The 23465-nt window shown below is 46.9% G+C and overlaps 2 protein-coding genes across 10 annotated transcripts in view; one reads left to right on the top strand and one right to left on the bottom strand.

The window, feature by feature from the left end:
- LRRC27 (leucine rich repeat containing 27) overlaps positions 1-19535 on the bottom strand; it is a 56405-nt gene extending 36870 nt beyond the window's left edge. For 8 of the 9 annotated variants that reach the window (XM_026448230.1, XM_026448231.1, XM_026448229.1 and 5 more), the window contains exons 1-4: positions 19280-19535; positions 17678-17935; positions 7303-7433; positions 2160-2218 (exon numbers count right to left, since the gene is read on the bottom strand). In XM_026448230.1, coding sequence (XP_026304015.1) covers positions 2160-2218; positions 7303-7433; positions 17678-17887 — 400 coding nt within the window. In that variant the 5' untranslated portion in view covers positions 17888-17935; positions 19280-19535. Of the gene's footprint in view, positions 1-2159; positions 2219-7302; positions 7434-7571; positions 7982-17677; positions 17936-19279 lie in introns of those variants that run through there. The other variant, XM_023185787.3, reaches the window with a different exon arrangement.
- Positions 18984-23465, top strand: part of LOC111522051 (serine/threonine-protein kinase 32C) — a 126197-nt gene continuing 121715 nt past the window's right edge. Inside the window, exon 1 of the mRNA XM_023185791.3 lies at positions 18984-19382. The gene's annotated coding sequence lies outside the window, so the exon portion shown is untranslated. The remainder of the gene's footprint in view (positions 19383-23465) is intronic.

Genomic DNA, 23465 nt, shown 5'->3' on the forward strand with positions numbered 1-23465 from the left:
CATTTTATATACCATTCTTGAAATGAAAATGAGGAACCAATAATAGTAACTTTTCACATTTTAAAATATGATTCTATTCAGTATTTGGGGTACAATGATGTTAACAGAGTCAAAGATCTGCTTTAAAGGTAACTCTGCAGGAGACAGATTCTACAAATTAAGACCAGGATAGTTATCAAAAAACAAATAAATAAAATCAAACAAACAGAAGCAGCCACAACCACCGTCACAATTCTGTAAAATTCAGAATACGAAGTTGCTATATTATCTCAAATGCCCATTTTCAACATAAAACTATGAGACACGCAAAGAAAAGGAAAAGGTACCCTACACACAGGAAAAGAGCAGACAATGGAAACTGTCTTTGAGGAGGCCCAGATGTTGGGTTTAACAAAGACTTCAAAGTAGCCATTTAAATATGTTCAAGCAAATGAAGAAAATTGTGTTTAATTAGAAGAAAACAGAATACAAGGGCTCCACAAATGTGAAATGTCACTAAAAATGGAAATTATTTGAACACTTGGAGGCTGTGGAAACGATAGCCACTGAGAGATAAGGCTCCCATGGTGGGCAGTGGGCTGATGGGGGCTGGGTCGCTCCCCAGGCTCAGGGTGAAGTCCTTGGGATGAGGAGCACTGGGGAAGCACTGCAGGGGCCCTAGTCCTGTGGAGTTTCCCAGTTTAGGGGAGCCAGGGTTCAGTGTGAAAGATGGATGCTTAGATTTGGGGTATTTGTTCTGCCTTTCAGTTGTGCTTGCTTTTCACATAGGGTAAGTATTAGCATCTAAAAACTGCAGACGCTTTGTTGGCCCTGTCCGTTAATGGGCTCTGCCCTGAGCTCCACGGTCCAGGTGGAAAACAGAGACTAAACTAGAAGCTACCTATCTAAATGAAATTAGTTTCCTTATCAAATCCTGTGGCAAGTGACTTTGTATTATCTTGTCATCCATTTTTAGTCTTCAAACACACCCAAACTCCTTCTTTAAAAAGCTTGAATTCTCTCTGTTCTCTGAGGTATAAATTTGTTATTCTGTTTTCTCTAAACCTGTGGAAGGGTTCCAGCCATAACTTGTTCCATTTACAAAGGCACAATTTAACCCAACTGTTCTTTTGTGTTTTTTTTTGTTTGTTTTTTTTTAGGGAGAGGGTCTCACCGTGTCATCCAGGTTGGAGTATAGTGGTGCAATCAGAGCTCACTGCAGCCTTGAAGTCCTGGGCTCAAGTTAGCCTCCCCGCTCAGCCTCCTAAGTACCTACGAACACAGGCACGCACTACTGCACCTGGCTAATTTTATTTTATTTTGCTTTTTGTAGAGATGGGGTCTCACTGTGTTACCCAGGCTGGTTTCAAACTCCTGGCTTCAGAGGATCCTCCCGCCTTGGCGCCCCAAGGTGCTGAGATTACAGGCATGAGCCACTGTGCATGGTCTCAACTGTTCTTTTAAACTGGTGAGTTTTACCCGATTCATGGCTAAAAATAAAATCAAAGCTATAAAATCTCAATGTTTGTACTTTTATGTACCCACGTGTATACGTGTCTGTTTTTATACTGTCCACATGGTAGCAACTGACTTATCAATAAACGAATACTCATAAATTAGTTCTCCAAAATGCTTTTCAAGTTCATAATAGAAATGCCTTCAGAATTTTAGACATTTTTTCCTGGGCTACTAGTCAGACAAATTTATACTGTTTCTGCTAGTTATTTTAAAGGTCAGAAAACTTGCTTCTGCGATAGTTTATGCTTGTTTGATTTGTCTGTCAGTGTATGCCTTTGGTTTTGAGTGTTTAGATTCCGAGGTCTACACAAGTGCTCGTGATGAGGCCTAGGAACATACGTAAGGGGTCAAACTTCCCAGGAAGGCCAGCGAGATGCAGCGGAGACAGCACGCGGGGCCTGCAGAGGTGTGGGCAGGGCCTTCGGTTTCCTTACCTGTGTGACTCTGCCTCACACAAGGCTCCCATGTCACACCTCCATACGAACAGTACGTGCTATATCAACAGCTCTTGAGAGCTACGTTATCTTAGTCCTAGAAGTAGGAAGGATTTTAAAAATATCTAGCTTTACCCTCCTTTGTCGTGCCTGACACTTCCACTATAAGGTCTGGTAAGTTCAAAAGATGGCATTTTAACATCATCTTTTTATTGTTTTATTACTTACCCAGCTCCACAGGTAACATTTTGATAGGATTTCTTTCTAAAAGCAAAGTTTTCAAATGCCTTTAAAGCAAAACAAAACAAAAAAAATTAAAAAGCAGAGAATTAAATGACTATCTCCAAAATATACCATCAAGTTTCTTCATTTTTCTTCTCTTTCAGGGGCAACTTCAATACAGACACACTTAAATTTACAACATGGACACACAAATGGTCTGCTGCCAAACATAAGCACAGGTCTAGGCCCTGCTCCACTGACACGTGGGACCAGGCAGTCCGTAGGGGTGGCGGTGTCCCTGCTTTGCAGGGTATTGTACACCTCCAGCCTTTCTCCAATAGATGCCAGAGGTACCACCCACCCCCAGGTGTGGCAACCACAAATGTCTCCTTGCCAACAGTCTCCTTGGGGGCAAAACCTCCCCCAGTTCAGAACCTCTATTTTAGGCTTTCATACCTTCCAGTTATAACCTCACTGTAAACCAGTCTTTCCTGAGATGTGCTGTGAGGAATCCCAGTGTTTTATGATGCTCTGTGAAAAAAGTTTTCTATGGCCAAAATTGCTTGAGAGACTTCCGCTGCACAGTATATCCTGCCCTGCTTGGAGATGGGACTCTGAGAAGCCTCTACATAAGAAACTCAGCTAAGGCAGCATTTCGGGAAGGCACCTACTTTCATTTAACACCTAGTAACATCCTTACAAAATGCAGCCCCAAATATCTCATGGATGCCTAGACAGACAGACAGACAGGAAAGAATGTAAACATTTACTAGCTGAATGATGGAAAAATCCATATATTCTATTAAACTCTATCTTGTACCTTTTACTGTACTATGCTTCTTGGTTTGCGCAGTTAATTATGATGATTATTTTTTGAGACAAGGTCTCCACTCTGTTGCCCAGGATGGAGTGCAGTGACGTAATCTCGGCTCACTGCAACCTCTGCTCACTGCGACCTCTGCCTCCTGGGCTCAAGCAATCCTCCTGCCTCAGCCCCTGCAGGTAGCTGAGACTAATGGTGTGTGCTACCACGTCTGGCTGAGCTGAGACTAATGGTGTGTGCCACCATGTCTGGCTAATGTTGGTATTTTTTGTAAACACAGGGTATTCCTATGTTGCTCAAGCCAGTTTTGAACTCCTGGACTCAAGTGATCTTCCCGCCTCAGCCTCTCAAAGTGCTGGGATTATAGGCATAAGCCACCATGCCCAACCCTCATTTAAATTATGTTTAATTTTGTGATTACCCTACAGGAAAATCAGATTATTTAAGGTTTAGACAATTTTCTTTCTATTTACTTTCTTGGATTTTCCTGGTTATTTGATTTTTTTTTTTTTTTTTTTTTTTTTTTTTTTGAGATGGAGTCTCACTCTGTGGCCCAGGCTGGAGTGGAGTGGCGTGCTCTTGGCTCACTGAAACCTCTGCCTGCTGGGTTCAAGCAATTCTCCTGCCTCAGCCTCCCGAATAGCTGGGACTACAGGCACATGCCACCATGCCCGGCTAGTTTTTTTACACTTTTTAGTAGAGATGGAGTTTCACCATGCTGGCCAGGCTGGTCTCGAACTCCTGACCTTGTGATCTGCCCACCTCGGCCTCCCAAAGTGCTGGGATTATAGGCGTGAGTCACTGTGCCTGGCTGTTACTTACAGTTTTTAAGGAATAAACTTTATGAAGTAAACTTTTCTTGAAGTGCACAAAAGTGGATTATTTCGATGTGGTTCTTTCAGTTCATTGTTTTTGGTTTACTCCCTCTGAATTTTGCTCGTATCAAACCAGCCAACAAGAACAGCATCTGCTCTCTAGAAGGCGAACAGAGGCCTCCAGATGCTGAGGAGGGCAGCAAGGGCAGCGCCATGCCCTCGGCTTCTCCAGCACCAGGGCTTTGTCAAGGCAGAAAGGTCCTGGCCACTCAGGTGCTGCTGGGTGGGGCTGGGTTGGGTTTTGCCTGAGAGGGATTGCAGGGGGTGCATGTTTACTGTTAACCTGAAAGTACAGCACGCGTTTTTCTACCTTATGTAATAATATTATTAAAATATTCTGAAAACACTTTAAATGACAAATTTATAAATGTTAATTCCTTAAATACTATCAATAATTCAAAGCATACCCATTGATTCTTTTGTTTCATTGATTTTAAAATGAACATATAAAAGTAAATACTGAGTTGGACTTGTTTGCCTAAGGAGGTAAATGAACTGATCCACGCTTCCCACACCTTCTCTCTGCAAGCAAGCTCACACATCCAAGACACTGAGAAGGGGGCACGCTAACACCGTCACTGTTTTAATTATGTTTCGAGAGGTTTAAGGCTTTAATAAGCCCATAATCACTTTGCATTTCTGAGTAATATGTCTCAGCTCTGTAGCTGATCTAATTGGAACGTTATCATGGGTTACAAATCACAAATAAAAGTGCATCTTCAAAAACATGAGGCAGCCAGCTTTGGCAAAATCAAAGAATTTCAAATTTTGAGGACTGTATACTTATTTCAGGGAAAAGACAAGCAGTTATGGGAACAGGTCTTAGTGCATTTACATCCTCTGAGTAGCACTTGCTCTCCAGAACTGTGTAAGGCTAAAATGATTTGTGGACAAAACAGCACCCAGTGATTCTAAACCCAGAAGATGATGATCACGTGAAGAAGAAATCCTTCCCAAAGCACTCTTAGCCACAGGCTCGGAAGCTTCCGGAGGCCGTGAGGACAGGGTAGACAACTGCCCAGAGAGTACCTAGCTCCCATGCAGCTCCCATGACACAAGCAGCTGGCCGGGCTCAGCAGATGTACCAGCTGAGTCCCAGGACACTCTTCTCCCCAAGGTCTATCTGATCCGCCCTGCAGACCCCGAGTCCCTGAAGCCCCATGGAGATGCACCGGTGTGTTTCCACCTGCTCGAGACACCACTTGTCGTTAGATGAGGAGCTTCCTCGCAGAGCCTGAAGGGCGAATGATGCTATTACGTGTGGCAAAATATACTGACTTCTTATAAAACATTTTTAAAACCGGTGAGTTCAAGGCAAGTGAAGGGCCTCCTACAAGCCTCTATTCTACTGTCCCACAGAGGCCACCATGGCTCTTGGGAGACACAATTCCTCATGTAGGAACTGGGGGTGCCCTAGACACCCCTTTCCTTCTTGTGGCCCCACACCCACCCACATCCCACCAGCTCTGAAGTCCCACCAAGGCCCTGCCATGGCCAGCCACGCCCAGGCTGCCCCTCCTGCATGGGCTGCTGCCATGGCCCCAGTTGGTGACCCGCCCCACCCTTGCCCTGGAGCCCCCCCTCTTCACAGAGTGACTATAAACCAAGTCTGATGCCACCCTCTCTACTCAAACCCTTCTGTGACTTCCACAATAAAATTCACAAAGAGACACTGGCCTCTGAGCCCCACTGCCCCTCTTTAGAGACTTCCCCCACCAAATAGGCCTCCCTGCCAGCCTGCACCTGCCAGGCACATGCCCACCTCAGGGCTGTGCCCAGACACACTCATATCAGAGGAGGGGCTGAAGCACTGGTCAAAAGAGGTTCGGGCAGCCGGGTGTGGGGGCTCACACCTGTCATCCCAGCATTTTGGGAGGCCGAGGCAGGCGGATCACTTGAGGTCAGGAGTTTGAGACCAACCTGGCCAATATGGCAAAACCCTGTTTCTACTAAAAATACAAAATTTAGCAGGACACGGTGGCGTGCACCTGTAATTCCAGTTCCTTGGGAGGCTGAGGCAAGGGAATCACTTGAACCCAGGAGGCAGAGGTTGTAGTGAGCTGAGATCACGCCACTGCACTCCAGCCTAGGGGAGAGCGAGACTCCATCTAAAAAAAAAAATAAAAGAAAGAAAAAAAGAAAAGAAAAGAATAAGAGGTAAGGGCGATCATGGCTTCAGAAGGAGAAAAAGCCACGGTGCCAGGGATGTGGACACAGAAGCAGAAGGCTCCGGAAAGAAGGAAGTCTCCACCGTGAGGGTGGATTCCTGGCTGATGGGGAAGAGCCAGGCGGAGGAGGGGAAGGAGGTGTGGCATTTCCACCACGGGCAGGATTACGCCCCACAAGTCCACAGTGGGAATGCAAGGAAATCCCTGGAAGGGAAGTGGTGGGGCGGGCAGGACACCCGGGGCTTGGTTGGGTGCTCCCAGTTTTCCAAAGTGAGAAGAATTTCTCATTATATGCCAAGAACCAATGTGGGTTACACAAGAGCCCTCAGGAGCAAATGAGCTGGTTTATTTATTTACTTATTTTTGAGACGGACTCTTACTCTGTCGCCCAGACTGGAGTGCAGTGGTGTGATCTCAGCTCACTGCAACCTCTGCCTCCTGGGTTCGAGCAATTCTCTTCCCTCAACCTCCCAAGGAGCTGGGATTACAGGCACCCACCTGGCTAATTTATTTATATATGTGTGTGTATATATGTGTGTGTATATATATATGTGTATATATGTATGTATATATATGTGTATATATGTATATATATGTGTATATGTATATATATGTGTGTGTATGTGTGTGTGTGTGTATATATATATATGTGTGTGTGTATATATATATATATATATATTTTTTTTTTTTTTTTGAGAAAGACTATCGCTCTGTCATCCAGGCTGGAGTGCAGTGGCGCGATCTCCGCTCACTGGAAGCTCCGCCTCCTGGGTTCACGCCATTCTCCTGCCTCAGCCTCCCAAGTAGCTGGACTACAAGCGCCCGCCACCATGCCTGGCTAATTTTTCTGTATTTTTAGTAGAGACAGGGTTTGCCATGTTGGCCAGGATGGTCTTGATCTCCTGACCTCAGGTGATCTGCCCGCCTCAGTCTCCTAAAGGGCTGGGATTACACGCGTGAGCCACCGCGCCTGGCCAAAGTTGCTGGTTTAACTCGTCAGAGGTATTTCTGATTTTCAGGCAGCTTCACACAAGGAGAGTCAGAGCTGGAATCAGCTGTGACAAAAATCACACTGGCCACCCAGCAAAAAGACACTGTGGCTACCAGCATTTGTTGTGGCACCAAATATCCCAAGTTATAGTTCTGCATGTTGGGTACATTCAACTGTCACACCTCTTAGTTGGATTTAAAAATACTATTAAATGTTTCTATTCTGAAATAAAAATTCAATCAAGAGTAAAGGACAAGGATGATTTTAAAATCTGGAAGCATAAACAACTTACCTGTGGGCTCCGATCCCGGAAGGAAGCACCTTAATTCTATTGTACCGGAGGTCCAGCCAAGTCAGGTTCGGCAGCAACTGAAAGAAATCTTGAGGAATCACACACAGGGCGTTCCTTTGCAGATGCAATTGCTTCCGTGCAAAAGAGAATCAGAGAATGTTTTGTCAACCAACTAATTTTTAAAACATGATATATCCAAAATCCATTTCCAAAAGAACCACTAACCACGTATACTAAGTCAAAAAAAAAAAAAAAACCCAATCTCTTACCCTCAAAAGATGTCAATAGTAAACACGAGAATCAGAAAGAAAAGAACTAGGGCTCCTTCCAGCGGCCTTCTGAGCGGGGACTGGCTTCCTGAAGAGCCGGCACTCTGCTGCTGACCAAGCACACCACTGTTTCTATCCCAAAGCCTGCGACACGGTCTGAATCCTGGGGCTCCACACTCAGGGTCTCGGCCCTTTCTCCAGCGTCTGCCGCAGCACCTGGCCCTCGGCAGCCCCCGAAACCGCCTGTTTACTGAGCAAATAGCCAGAACCATGTCTGGTCTGGGGGACTCAGTCCAACTCAATCATTAAGAGGAAACTAAAGGACAGGGACAGAGACGTCTGCTGTGGTGTTCTCTACGATCAGCAGCACAAAAAAGTAACCTCAGCGAGCATCATTTCAGAAGCAGATCGACACAGCTTCTGTGTCAACACAGCAACTCAGTAATGCTGAGTCACTTCCCTTATAAATAAGGGAAGGCGGAAGATGAAATGTATACACATTGATTTTAGCTGTGTAAAATGCATATAACATATGTATAATTTTACAGTCACAGTGTGGGAGGATAATAGCTAATTTTTACAATACCGTCATTAATGCTGCTATGTTGTTTATACTCACATTATTTTATATATTTATATCTATATCTGTATTTACTGAGGGAATAGAAACAGATCATTGTTCGAAACAATGATCTCGAAGCCAGACTGACTGGATTCACATCTACGTTTCAAAATCTATTGGCTCACATCTATGTTTCAAAATCTTTTAGCTGTGTGACCTTGAGCAAGTTCCCAAACCTCTCTGGGCTCCAGTGTCCTCATCTGTGAGACGGGGCAACGTGGGCAGCACTAAAGAGCAGCGCGTGGATTGGCTGTCGTGATTATGTTGACTTCTCTATGAAACACACACTGCATATTGCACAGAGCGCCACCGTGCCTCCCCATTCCACCTTCAACACTATGTCCCTGATCCAAATCATTGACAGATTCCAATTGAAGAAACACTGACTGGAAAAATCACACTTTTCATAAAGGCATTGGAAACAGTGTCTTATCTCTGTTAGGAAATTGCTGGAGTCACTGCTTGCTGGCAGCTGGCTCGGTCTCCAGAAAGTAGCCTGGCAATCACAGATCACAGTGTGTACTGCCATGTACATGGGCGTGCAACCCCCACATACAGGCACGCGCAAGCCTCCATGTGCTGCCTTTCTCGGGCCTCTGCAGGAGTGGCTTTACGCTTTTTGGTCCTGTCCTTTCCCTCCCAGGGCAAGCTGATTCCAGTGCTCAGCTTTGAAACCACGTTGTCCTCAATGCCAGTAAAAGGAACCTCAGAAAGATAACACTCTTCTTCCTCCCCAGCACCTCTGGAAATGCAGGCACCACCTGTGACTTGGAGCTGGTTATGGTTGAAGGAAATAATGTATACAGTGGTCCATTTCCAAGACAAAGTGCCTTGAATTGGTTTAGGTCAGCAAACTACAGAAGAAACAGGATGTACTAGGCCTCTGCTTGGATAGCCAACGCCTGCTTGTTGGGCACCCCCAACCCCTTAGTTGCCTTCACCCGAACCAAAGAGGTTTAGTCTAAGATGAAAGTTTACTAGCCTAAAAATATCTCGTTTTGTCTGTTCTTATCAGCCTGCCCAGCTACTTAGGTCATAAGTCAAATACTGGAAGAGCCCCTGAGCTGACTGGGATTGCAATGCATTGTGGGCCGCAACAAAATGCAGCAGGACAACCCTAAAGAAAACACTTACAGCCCCTGCCCAACAACCAATAGGCGAAGTCCGGGAAGACTGTGACCCCCACAATACTCAGCCTATGAGGAACTGGGGCAGGACCTGCGCGCTAGGGGATAAATGGCTTGTTGTAACCCTGCTGGGTGTGCCTGCCCACCAGACACCCAATCTTGCAAAACCATCAATAAAAGTCTCATTTCCATTGTTCTCTGGGTCTCTGAGTCCATTCTTTGGGTTTGGATGGGTGAGTTTGTTTCTCACAACCTGGTGGTCCGTACGGGGAAGAAACGACACCTTTGATCGACACTGGAGGGGCTTGCTTCTCCCCAATGTACCAACCAAGGGGCACAAAACTCTCTAAGGAGAAGTTAACAGTATCAGGGGTAAAGAGGGAGGGATTTCAGGTTCCGATATTTAAGAAAATGTTAATTAGCTTGGGATCAGAACAAATTAAGGGGTTGTTCTTACATGTTCCTGAAGCAGGAACTAACCTCCTGGGTCAAGACCTGATTGTCAGATTAGGTTTAGGATTAGGAATAGAGAAGGGACAAATGAAAGTAATGATGGGCCTTATAACAGAGGAGGAAGAAAGTAATCCCCTTGTGTGGATTAAGGAAGGCAACGGGGAGGATTAAAAATCACACCCTTACAGATCGAACTAAAACATCCAGGAGAAAGAGAAAGAGTTTGCAGGAAACAATATCCCATACCCACTGAAGGGAGAAAGGGTCTCCAAGAGGTAATAGAGGAATGAATTAAAGATGGACTACTGGAACTCTGCATGTCACCATACAACACTCCAATTCTCCCAGTAAAGAAACTGGATGGGTCCTACAGATTAGTGCAAGATCTAAGAATTATAAATCAAATTGTACAAACTCACCATCCTGTGATGCCTCACCCCTACACCCTTCTTAGTAAAATACTCCATTAACATAAGTGGTTCGGTGTAGTGGATCTGAAAGATGCATTCTGGGCCTGTCCCCTAGACTCTAGGAGTAGGGACCTCTTTGCCTTTGAATGGAAAACCCTGTAACTGGGAGAAAGCAGCAGTACTGTTGGACTGTGCTGCCAAAAGGGTTCACGGAAGCCCCAGACTTATTTGGTCATGTCTCAGAAAAAGTCCTGGAGGAATTCCAACCTTCCAGAGAAACCCAGTTGTTACAGTATGTGGACGATCTTCTAATTTCTGGGGAAAGGAGAGATAAGGTATCAGAAGCCACCGCAAGCTTGCTTAATTTCCTAGGGGAAAGGGGCTTGCTTAATTTCCTAGGGGAAAGGGGCTTGTTCTTGTTTCTCCAAGAACAAATTCCAATTTGTAGAAAAAGAAGTTAAATATTTAGGACATCTAATTAGTGAAGGGAAGCAGAGAATAAACCCAGAAAGAGTATTGGGAATAGTGGGTCTGCCCTTGCCTAAGACAAAGAAAGAACTCCAAAAATGTTTAGGTTTAACTGGTTACTGTAGATTATGGATTGACTCATATGCTCAAAAGACAAAGATTTTGTATCTTAAGTTACTAGAAGAGGAACTCCATCCTTTGTAATGGTCCCCGGAAGAAATTAAGGCAGTGGAGGATTTAAAGCAAGCTCTCACTACAGTCCCAGTCCTGGCCTTTCCATCTTTAAAGAAAATGTGTTACCTGTTAATAACAGTAGGCCAGGGCGTGGCCCTTGGGGTGTTCACTCAAATCTGGGGTGGGGAAGAGGCAACCTGTTGTTTTTATCTCCAAGCTTCTTGATCCTGTCCCTTGAGGGTGGCCCGAATGTGCGCAAGCAGTAGCTGTCACAGCCCTGCTGATAGAGGAGGGCTGGAAGCTGACCTTTGACTGGGCCCTGGTAGGGAGCACCCCACATCAGGTCAGGTATATATGAAATCAAAGAGCTGGGAGATGGTTGACCAATTCCTGGACATTAAAATATGAAGTCCTATTACTATAAAAAGATGATTTGGTCTTAATAACAGATACTTGCTTGAATCCAGTCAGTTTCTTATTGAAAGGACAGGAGAATAAGGTGGCATCAGACCGTAATTGTTAGGTATCATAGAATATCAAACTAAAGTCACACCAGACCTTTGAGAAGCTCCCCTACATGATGGAATGAGGCTGTTTGTGGATGGGCCATCCCAAGTGACTGATGGTAAAAGACACAATGGCTATGCTGTCATTGACGCAAACAATCCTTACGTGAAAAAGGTAGATTACCCAACAACTGGTCAGCCCAAACCTGTGAATAATATGCTCTTAACCAGGCCCTAAAGCTCCTAGAAGGCCAAGAAGGCACTATATATAGTGATTCCAAATACGCCTATGGAGTAGGACATACCTTTGGAAAGATCTGGACAGAGTGCGGCCTGATAAATAGTAAGGGAAAAAACTGGTACATGGGGAACTGGTCAAGCAAGTTTTTGAAAGCGTCCTGCCTCCAGCGGAGGTAGCCATGGTTCATGTAAATGGCCGTCAGAAAGGAAACATTATAGAAGCTGTAGGGAACAGCTTGTGGATGAAGCTGCTACACAGGCCTCTCTAGAGGAAGAAGTTAGACTGTTCAGCCTAATCCCAGATATCCCTAAGGCGGTATTAAGACCCCAATTTTCTAAAGAGGAGGAAGAGCTGGGCAAGATAGGGGCCTCTCAAACTGAGGATGGGAGGTGGGTGCTCTCTGATGGGAGATAAATGATAAACCCATAATGAGAGAACTGATGTCCATACTGCACAAGGAAGTCACTGGGGTCCCAAGACCATGTGTGATGCAATACTCAAGAATTAAGGGTGTACAGGGATTTATACCCCTGCTAAACAAGTGTGTGGGGGTTGTGTGACCTGCCAGAGAATAAACAAAAGGGTAGTTTGACTACCAGCTGGGTGCGGAGGCTCATGCCTGTAATCCCAGCACTTTGGGAGGCTGAGGCAGGTGGATCATGAGGTTAGGAGTTCAAGACCAGCCTGCCCAACATAGTGTGAAACTCCATCTTCACTAAAAATACAAAGAATTAGCTGGGCGTGGTGGCAGGTGCCTGTAATCCCAGCTACTCGGGAGGCTGAGGCAGGAGAATCACTTGAACCTGGGAGGTGGAGGTTGCAGTGAGCCGAAACTGCACCACTGCACTCCAGCCAGGGCAACAGTGCAAGACTCCATCTCAAAAACACAAACAAACAAACAAACAAACAAACAAAAGACTACCAGGGGGAGACCTCCTTCAACTAGATTTTACAGAAATGCCCCAAATAGGGAGACTAACGTGTGTACTGGTAATGGTAAACCACCTCTCCAGCTGGGTAGAGGCCTTCCCCTCCCAACTGTCACCACCAAGTATGTGGTCAAAATAATCTTAGAACAAATTATACCCAGATTTGGCCTGGTAGAAAATATTGATTCAGACAATGGGAGCCACTTTACCTCGAGGGTACTAAGGGGAATTCTGGAGGGTTTGTACATTAGACGGGTTACCACATCCCTTGGCACCCCACTTCCTCAGGAAAAGTAGAAAAAAGGAATTGGACTCTCTAAAAGCGTATTTACTAAACTAATCTTAGAAACTAAAGTGCCTTGGACCAAATGTCTCCTCAGAGCAACTTCTGAGGATTAGTATAGCCCCTAGGAAAGGCCTGGGATGGTCTCCTTACGAGTTGTTATATGGACTCCCATATTTAGGTGGGACTACTGACCTTCCTACTATGAAAACCAAAGACGAATTTTCAAGAAATTATATACTGGCCATATCCTCCACCCTGTCATCCCTCAGGTTGAAAGGATTTCTGACTCAAACCCTGCCTCATGAGTTCACGGTTCACCACTTCCAGCCTGGCGAAGCTCCGCCCAAGCTAGGAAGGTCCCTACCAAGCTCTCCTGACCACTGAGACAGCCATACGAACAGCTGGATAGGAGTGGACACATGGCACTCAGTCAAGAGACTGGTAAAGAACTCCTGGAAGGAAGGGGAAGAGAAATGGGAAGTGTATGGACCTCCTAAGGAACCCTTCAGCTAACTCTGAGGAAAACCTAGAAGGAAGCTATAAGCAGGCTCTGTCATTGGGGTGGATATAGTTAGAATTAATTGGTACACAATTATTGGACGGAGCCTGGTAGAAGAATAGCCAATCAAACTAATAGTCAATATAGCTAGAACCTCCACCCCCCGGACCATAAGTTTCGATGCCTGCCAAGTCTTACCTTGTGGGAATTTAGGGAACCAAAGGCAGCTGTCACGAGCAAACAAATATCTACATCCTGAAACAGGTCGCTATGGGGAAAGCCCTGTGCTAGCTGGAATGAGGTCTGGTGGACCAGCCAATTTTGAGGCTGGGTGAGCCATTCTTCCAAAACCAAACCCTTAAAGAATAAAATACAAGAGCCCCACACCACCTAACTGTAGAAATTTAGAGTGCAATCCTATATTAATTAACATAAACACCCTAGCTACTCTAGACCAGGACCCTTGGATCAGGAATAAATATCTCAGGAAGGGATCCGTGGAACAGTTAGCTTTCAGGCACGTCACCAACTCTACCCCGAGCCCACCCAGGATTACTATAACTCCTGGTCCCACTACTTCCTTTAACCCACCGGACAATACCCTAAGAGAGTAAAAATAATGAAGGTAACAGATTTGAGGCAGACTTTAGAAACTGAGACTGGATATGGGGATATCAATGCCTGGGCTGAATGGGTCAGATTTTCGGTACTAGCTCTTAATAAGAGCGACTGTTACGCATGTTCTGCTGGGCAGCCTCAGGCACAGGTGGTTCCGGTTCCCCCAGGATGGGATACCAATCCTGATGGAATGCAATGCATGTTGGCTTTATACCAGGACAGGGATGCATGGGGAAATGAGGTTTGCAAAAGTCTATCATTGCTCTTCCCGCCTTGTGAAGATCAGACATGAGAGCAATCCCCTCATCCTCCATAGGGAACACGAACCACTCCTCTTGCCTCTCTAGGCAGGGGGCAGAGTTCAATAAGGCTGTGGGAGAACTCTCAACTTGTACCCACATCCTAAACATTACTGGTGAGTCAAACAAAGGCAACTACTCGGCTCTTCATACACCCCAGGCTGATGTCTGGCGGCAAGTGGGAAGACGAACCTCTGTGACCTGTTACCACCGTGCAAATGGACTGGGACTTGTGCCTTAGTTCAACTGGCCATTCCATTCACCCTGGCATTCCATAAGATCCCCAAGAACCCCCATAGCCACCTAAGTCAGAGAGATATAGCAGATTCTTTTGAGCCCAATATTTATATTGACCCAGTAGAAGTCCTAGAGGAGCACCTAACGAATTGAAGACCCGAAAACACACAGCTGCTGGGCTTGCATCAGCACTCTTCTGGTGGTCAACTATTAATAAAAATGTAGACTGGATTAATTGCATCTATTATAATCAACAAAGATTCATCACCTACACTCGAGATGCTCTCAAAGAAGTGGCTGGCCAGTTAGATGCCACCAGCCGACTGGCATGGAAGAACAGACTTGCATAGACACGATCTTGGCACAGAAAGGGGGCGTACGCGTCATAATGGGAGGAAAGCATTGCACTTTCATTCCTAACAATACTGCCCCAAATGGAATCATCACAAAAGCATTACAAGAGTTAACAACTTTAGCCAACGAACTGGTGGAAAATGCTGGAAGTGAAGATTGGCTGGAGAGTTGATTGGCTAGAGAGCTGGTTCGGGAAAATGGAAAGGAATGGTCGCCTCCATTCTGACATCCCTTATAATAGGGGCTGGAGTCCTGAGAGCTACAGGGTGTTGCATTATCCTCCGTCTTAAAGGGTTAACCCAAAAATCAATTGGAACAGCCATCAACAAACAAATACCCATAACATATCAACTATCATTAGAAACCAAATCAGATCTACTCTGTTATGATGAAGACAGTCAACAGCTTTTGAAATGATTTGAGGAACAAAGGACACAAAAATAAATGTGGAAATGGGACTAATAGGAGTAAAAAGAAAAACAGGAGAGAATTGAAGGAAATAATGTATACGGTGGTCCATTTCCAAGACAAAGTGCCTTGAATCGGCTTAGGTCAACAAACTACAGAAGAAACAGGATACAGTAGGCCCCTGCTTGGATCACTGATGCCTGCTTGTCGATCTCCCCGCCACCCCTTAGTGGCCCTCACCCAAACCAAAGAAGTTTAGTCTAAGATAAAAGTTAACCAGCCTGTGAAATAGCTCCCTTTGTCTGTTCTCATCAGCCTGCCCAGCTACTTAGGTCGTAAGTCAAAGACTTGAAGAGCCCCTGAGCTGAATGGGATTGTAATACATTGTGGGCTGCAACAAAACGCAGCAGGACAACCCTAAAGAAAACACCTACAGCCCCTGCCCAACAACTAGTAGGCGACGTCCAGGAAGACTGTGACCCCGACAGTACTCAGCCTATGAGGAACCGGGGGCGGGACCTGCGCACTAGGGGATAAGAGGCTTGTTGTAACCCTGCTGGGTGTGCCTGCCCACCAGACACCCAATCTTGCAAAATCGTGTTTAAAAGTCTCATTTCCACCCTTCTCTGAGTCCATTCTTTGGGTTTGTTTCTCACATGGTGAACAGTGAGTTGGCTATGTCACAACACAAGTTTCATCTTTCCTATTAGGTCCTGGGAGCCTCATGTGAGGATAGGGGATCTCTGGAAATGCTTTTTTTTATTTTTTTTTGAGACGGAGTCTGGCTCTGTCTCCCAGGCTGGAGTGCAGTGGCCGGATCTCAGCTCACTGTAAGCTCCGCCTCCCGGGTTTACACCATTCTCCTGCCTCAGCCTCCGGAGTAGCTGGGACTACAGGCACCCGCCACCTCGCCCAGCTCGTTTTTTTTTTTTGTATTTTTAGTAGAGATGGGGTTTCACCGTGTTAGCCAGGATGGTCTCGATCTCCTGACCTCGTGATCCGCCCGTCTCGGCCTCCCAAAGTGCTGGGATTACAGGCTTGAGCCACCGCACCCGGCCATTCCGGCTAATTTTTTGTATGGTTTTTAGTAGAGACGGGGTTTCACCGTGTTAGCCAGGATGGTCTCGATCTCCTGACCTTGTGATCCGCCCGTCTTGGCCTCCCAAAGTGCTGGGATTACAGACTTGAGTCACCGCGCCCGGCCTGGAAGTGCTTTTTATGACTTCAGTGACTGCAGCCATAGCTGCAGAAAGTCTACCACTCTGATTACCTCATTTAAAGACTTGATGCCATGGTAATAAAATTTATACTGACATTTGTCTTCTGAAAGCTATAAGCAGTTATCAAGTTTCTTCATTAAGCCTGAAGACCTCTGGAATTTCCTCCTCCTCCCATTATGCATAACGGTAACAGAAACCTCAGGGCTCTGCAGGATCCCTAATTCAGGGCTGAGGATATCTGTTCATTAAAAGTGACACCTGTGTAACAGGAGCCAGGACAAGGCAGGTCCCCATGACCAGTGCCTTATCCTAGATGTCAGCAGGAAGGAAAGAGCGAGACCAGTGCTGTCCTGACAGCAAAGACAAGGCAAATGTAGAGTTTATAACTTCAGCAGCCACTAAAAATCTAAATACGTAGCTCTGGTAAAAGTACTCAAAAATGTCAATCTGGCCAGGTGCGGTGGCTTACACCTGTAATTCCAGCACTTTGGGAGGCTGAGACAGGCAGATCACCTGATCTCAGGTGTTCAGGACCATCCTGGGCAACATGGTGAAACCCCATCTCTACTAAAAATACAAAAAGAAAGTCAATCAATATCATAACCGTGTTCCAGACACTGAACTTTGACGTTATTCATTTTTACAATAAATGATGTGAAAATATGATCGTTCCCACATTCCAGATTAAACCAAATGAGGTTTAAGGAAATTCTGTGAGTCCCAGCAGGGACAGGTGCTGTAGGGGGAACCCTCAATTGTCTAACATCAAAGCTGTGCCCTCACAGAAGCCTTCTCTAGAAATCATAGGGACAAGACAGCATCTACTGTGGACTGACCCGGAGAAGGGCCGGGCACGAAGTAAAACCAGTCAAACCAGTGTAACATGAGCAAAACCATGGGTGAGAACAAAGTTTTTAACTGTTAATGTTGCCTGATTTTCTTTAAGGTTTTGTGTTTTAATTAAGAGATCAAGGGTGTTTGGCAGTAGTTACTACCACAGGTTTTGAGAGGTGAACTGCAAGGAAGAGAACAGATGCCTTCATCTAAATAGATGCACTATTTCCATGGGTTGGTCCCCATCATGAATTTCCCATTTTGTATGAAAGTATGAGTTAACCTTTCCTCTATTTCATTTTAGAATTCATCACTTCCAAAGAGAAAGAAGCCTACAAATAAGGCTCGGGGTAGATTCCCATTTCTGCCTCCCAACGTAAGGGACCTGTGGGCACACAGCCAGAGGAGCAGCCCCACTTACTTGAAGGCTGGGGATTCTAAAGACCTCCTCCAAATGGCACAGACCACTTTCACTCAAGTCTAAAATCGGTGAGGAGGAAAAGATGATGCCTCCAACACACTTGTGAACATCTTTGGAGGGGGTGGCAGGCAAGCTCCTAGTCTGACCAGCACCCTCCTCCAGATCAGCAGCAGCCACAGAGGGAACTGTGTAGGAGCCGCTTCCCTCCATCCGTTCTCTTCCAGGGACAGCAGCTCATCCTCCTTGGTCTGGAGTCACCTGGAGACACAGGAAGGGAAGATGTAGAAACAACTAATTACACTGAGTATAATTACAGAGTAGCTGTGTGGCAGATCTGTAGAGTATATACACAGAGTAGCTATGTGGCAGATCTGTAGAGTATATATACAGAGTAGCTGTGTGGCAGATCTACAGTAATGTAACTTGCTTTAAAAGCTATCATTTTTCATAAGCAGTAGCAAAAATTTGACTTTTAAACATGTAAAAAAAAAAAAAGGAATACAAAGAGGTTCAGATTAAAATTCTCTGCTTTCACTTTGTACAATGGAGTTCCAAGATTTAACTCCTGGAAAACGCAAAGGCGCACAATAAATAGGAATGATCATTTTAGGGATATAAACAGATCAGAACACTTCAAAGCCTGTAAACCAACTGTAACGCTTCCATGAAATGATTGGGGGTGGGGGGGGGGGGGAGTTTGCACTGTTTCTTATCTCTGGTGTGGTTCTGTGCCTTTTGAAATGTTTTTCGTTCCTTGAGGCCAGGAAGCCTGTCTTTTGTTTACCATTTTGGCCCAGTGACCAGAACTAAGTCTGGCTAACACCCAGTTAAGCACCGGGGAAAAAAACCTGTTAAATTAAGAATCCTGAATTTTCGTTGTCCAGCAACACTTTTACTCAGAAGTATTGTGCACCAAAACCTCATTAAGCGAGGCACACTTACACTTGCAATTTCCAAACAATTTATTCGGCAATAAGAATCAACGTTGGAATGCACCAGTTCGTCTAATTCAAATCACTCAACAGCCCAATGATTGGCATATGTGTGTACTTCATTCCCGTTTTAGGGAGGAGGAGGCTGAGGCGTAGATCAGTTAGGGAACTGCTGCAGGGGCGCAGTTAATTGGGGGGTAGCGGCGACACTGGGACCCAGCAGGGTTCGACCCCAGACGGCCTGCATTCCATGGAAGCCTGCGGGCTTTTTCACTGTCAGTTCACTTGTTTTCTCCGAATCACGGAACTTAAAACAGAGGAGGGGAGGCTTCAAACCTCAGAACAGGGAAAATATCTTAAAACCAGAAGTGAAACGACAGCCTGGACTTACACAGCGCCCAGGCAGCGCCGGCTCAGTGGGGTTTCCGAGGCTGCCTTCAAGGGATCCCCACGCACGCCCACCCCCGCTCCCTGCCTCCGTTTCCCCATCCGGGCGAGGCTGAGTTGGATCCGACACTCTGGGCCTCACATTCCAGGCCTGAGGAGTGTAGCGTTTACCGTCAGCATCGGGCCTGGAGCTACGCGACAGAGCACGAGGGGCCGCGGCACCACCTTCCTGCCACCGCCCGCCTCCAGGGCCCAGCGAGCTGGAGGTGCCCGCCCGTCTCACCTGCCGCGCCCCGGCCCACTGGAGCGCTGGCGAGTCCCGCCGCTGAGAGCTGCAGCCCAACAATGGAGGCCACCCAGACAACGCGGTCGCCATGGAGACGCCGGTACCGAAGCCCGCAGGCGCCACCCGCGCGTGGGTGTGTCCGTGGTGCGCCTGCGCGAGGGGTGTGTTGCGCCTGCGCGTGGGGGTGTGCCTATTGTGGGGGTTAGTGCCCGTGTGCGGGGGCGGGGTGTGGTGCGCCTGCGCGGGGAGGGGGAGGTTGCGCCGGTGGCGGGGTGGTTGTGGTGCGCCTGCGCGGGGGGCACGGCTGTGGTGCGCCTGCGCGCGGGTTGTGGTGCACCTGCGCACGCACGCAACCAACGGCAGCATCCATTTTTCCGCGCCAGCTGCCGCGGAGGGGCGGTGACCAACGGGCAAGTAGAGACCCTGGGGATTTGGAGGGGCGAGCGGCCTCGCACAGAGGGGAAGGAAGACAGCGGGATGCTGAGTGCTGTCTGGGGAGCCGGAGGGCCCGGGGCGGGCGGGGCTGCTCGAGGACAGCCGAGCAGAAAAGAATTAGTGCTGAGGCACCACCTTTGGAGCCGCCCTCGCTCCCTGCTCTTCCCGCCGGGCTCACTCCTCGCTTCTCTCCTGGGGCTTCCTGGAGTCACTTCCCACGTGAGCTGCTTGTCCACAAATCTTGCCTCAGGGCTTGCTCCCAGGGGAACGCAGACTCAGACCATCCTCCTTGGAGAAGTGAGGCTCCTCTGCTGAGTCTCCTGCCGTGGACGGAGGAGTGAGGGGGGCGAGGAAACGCAGTGAGTGTCCTGAGGAAGGGTTTTGAGAATTTGTGAGAAGATGAAATGACACGGGCGGAAGGGGAGGTGCTCCGTGGTCATGTGGAACCCTGGAGCCCCATGCACCTTCATTCCTGGATCCAACTGTTAATGAAAAGCAGCACCCTCCATCCCGCCCAGAAACACTCTTGAAACCCGGACAGTTTAGCTAGAGCCAGCCATAATTTCTTTTTCTTTTTCTTTTTTTTTGACATGGAGTCTTGCTCTGTCTCCCAGGCTGGAGTGCAGTAGCCTGATCTCGGCTCACTGCAACCTCCGCCTCCCAGGTTCAAGCAATTCTCCTGCCTCAGCCTCCCCAGTAGCTGGGACTACAGGTGCGCGCCACCACGTCCAGCTAATTTTTGTATTTTTAGTAGAGACGAGGTTTCACCATGTTGGCGAGGCTGGTCTTGATCTCCTGACCTCGTGATCCGCCCGCCTCGGCCTCCCAAAGTGCTGGGATTACAGGCGTGAGCCACCCAGCGGCCGGCGTTATTTCACTTTTTTAAGGAAACAACATATATGGAGAAACGACTACCCACTTAGGGGAGTTACATTTTATTTTTGTGAAGAGATCACAATAAGAAATGTTTTCAGGCCGGACATAATGGCTCATGCCTATAATCTCAGCACTTTGGGAGGCCTCGGTGGGAGGATCGCTTGTGGCCAGGAGTTTGTGACCAGACTGGGCAACCCAGTCTCTACAAAAATTAAATAATAATAATAATAATAATAATAATAATAATAATAATAATAATAAATGCTGGGTGTGGTGGCACACACCTGTAGTTCCAGCTGTGTGGGAGGCTGAGGCAAGAGGATCACTTGAACCTAGGATTTTGAGGCTGCAGTGAGCTATGATTGTGCCACTGAATGTCAACCTGGGTGACAGAGCGAGACTCTGTCTCAAAAAAAAAAAGTTTTCGTACGTACCCAACTATCGTACCAGTCAGGAAGCTGAAGGTACAACCAGTACCTTCCCAGGAGCGTGGGGAGGCCAACCTCCCGGGCAGAGCAAGGAGAGAATGGGGAGTGGCATGGGTGGTGCCATGAGCAGCAACAAAAGGGATGGAAGATTTCAGCACAATGCTGTTTCTAACAAGGTTCAGCATTCCAGTATCTCTTTTCACAAATAAAACGTTTACTAACAATTTGAGCCTGTTCCCTCTTGTTATTGTTGCCTCAGGTTTTTGTTGCACATTTTTCATGCTACATTAATTTTTGTAGTCAGTAGTTAATTGTTTATACGAGCATGTTTTGCCCTTTTCTGTTCTCAGTTTTTACCCAGCCAGATTGCATCCATTGGTAGCCTTTTGGCAAGCATTCTTGGGTGAGCCTCCCAACGTAGGAACGAATGAAGTGTTCATTTTGATCTGATTATTGAGTGGCTATGAAGCTGGTGCGGCGTATGGTGGTTTTAGGACCTTCCTCTGGGGCAGCAACTGCTGCCACCCTGACGAGAACTTTGCTGCCCGTGGCATTGCCACTTCCATGAAGGAAATCTGTCTTCTCTTTTTCATGTCTTTGTTCTGAAATTCTGCTGTGGTATTTCTGAGTGTGGGTTGGTTTGGCTCTGCTGTCTGGGGCTGGCCGTGTCTTCTCACCTGAGATAGCAAGGTTCTCGGCCATCTGTCCTCCCGTGGCACCTCTGCACCCTGACGGAATTCTTGTTCTGGGATCTCCTAAAAGGGAGTAGGTTGCACCCACTCAGTGTCTTCTCCATCTCTCAAACCGCGCTTCCCAATGTTGGCCTCTTGTGTTCTGGGTTTACGATCTTCCAGTTTACTAGCTCTCTCTCCGTCCAGTTAGTTTGTTTCATCGATTGAGTTTTTAAATGAAACTGCATTGGTCTGTATTTCTAATTTTCTTTTTTGTGTCCGTTTGCTCTTATTTCTTCCAGTTTTTGTTTTATAATGTTTTTAATGTTCATTGCTGTTTTCTTTCTTTATCTACCATGAGAATCCTAAGCACATCTATTTATTTTATTTATGTTTTGAGATAGGGTCTCAGTCTGTCACCCAGGCTGGAGTGCAGTGGTGTGATCTTGGCTCACTGCAGCCTTTGCCTCCCAGATTCAAGCAATCCTCCCACCTCAATCCCTCAAGTAGCTGAGACTACAGGCATGTGCCGCCATGCTGGGATAATTTTTGTATTTTTTGTAGAGATGGGGTTTTACCATGTTGCCCAGACTGGTCTCGAACTCCTGAGCTCAAGCCGTCCACCCGCCTGGGCCTCCCAAAGTGCTAGGATTACAGGCATGAGCCAGTGCCAGGCCTGAACCACTGCCTGGCCTAGACACACTTATTTTAAACTGTGCTCTATTGTTTTCTGGGCTGAATTTACCAGTTGATGCCTGATACCGTTATCTGTCTTCTTGGAGTCCTGTGTTTTGAAATCTAGGCTTGCAGTCTTCTGCAAAGGGGGTTGTGTTCTGTTTCCCTGGGTATTCACTGTGTGTCATGCTCTGGCTGGAGCCTCCATCCAGCCTTTTGGGGTCATGCTTGGGTGCTTGCCTGGCCTTGCCGTTGGGAGCTGTAGATCCAGTCCTGGAGCCAGCAAGAGGCTGGGCTGAGGGCTGTCCTTGTCTCCATCCCCAGATATCGCTGCAGAAGTCGTATGTTTTTCCACATTCCTTTCATGGAAGTGAAACTGCCTTAGAAAATTACAACTGAGGAAATTATGATAGTGAAAGAGATCAGACCTAACCGACTCCATCTTGCTTCTAACTTTTAAGCTGTCCTTGTTCATTCCTGGGCGTAGGCCGAACTAACGTTGGGGAAGGAACTCTGAAACAAAATGGGTAACAGCCCTTTCCCAAAAATACCCCCTTCTTTCCCAGGGACCAGTTTGTCTTTGCAGGACCAACAAATTAGCTACAATATTAGAAATTACAGGTTAGGGGTCCTGCGCCTCTGGCTCCAAGAGTCTAAACCTCCCCAAATTGCTCCTGGGTATAATATCATTATTGTAAAACCCTAGATCAGAGCTTGAGATACTTTGCAAACCCAGCACTCCATAGATGAGCTGACACCACCCAGACCCGTAATCTGGCTCCACCGGTTCTGGCACCCACCCGGGAGTAGAAAACAGCAAGGAAACCTCACTTCGACCCCCTATGATTCCAGCTCCAACCTGACCAGTCAGCACTCCACATGTCCCAAAGCCCCACCCTCCGAATTAGCTTTAAAAACTGATCCCAGAATGTGCAGGGAGACTGAGTAATAGTAAAACTCCAGTCTCCTGCACAGCCGGCTCTGCATGAATGATTCTCCATTGCAATTCCCCTGTCTTGATAAATCGGCTCTGTCTAGGCAGCAGGCAAGGGAACCCACAGGGCAGTTACAGAGGCAAGAGACTGACTCCAGCCCTGG

This window comes from Piliocolobus tephrosceles, chromosome 9 (assembly GCF_002776525.5).
Source record: "Piliocolobus tephrosceles isolate RC106 chromosome 9, ASM277652v3, whole genome shotgun sequence".
Taxonomy (NCBI): Eukaryota; Metazoa; Chordata; class Mammalia; order Primates; family Cercopithecidae; genus Piliocolobus; species Piliocolobus tephrosceles.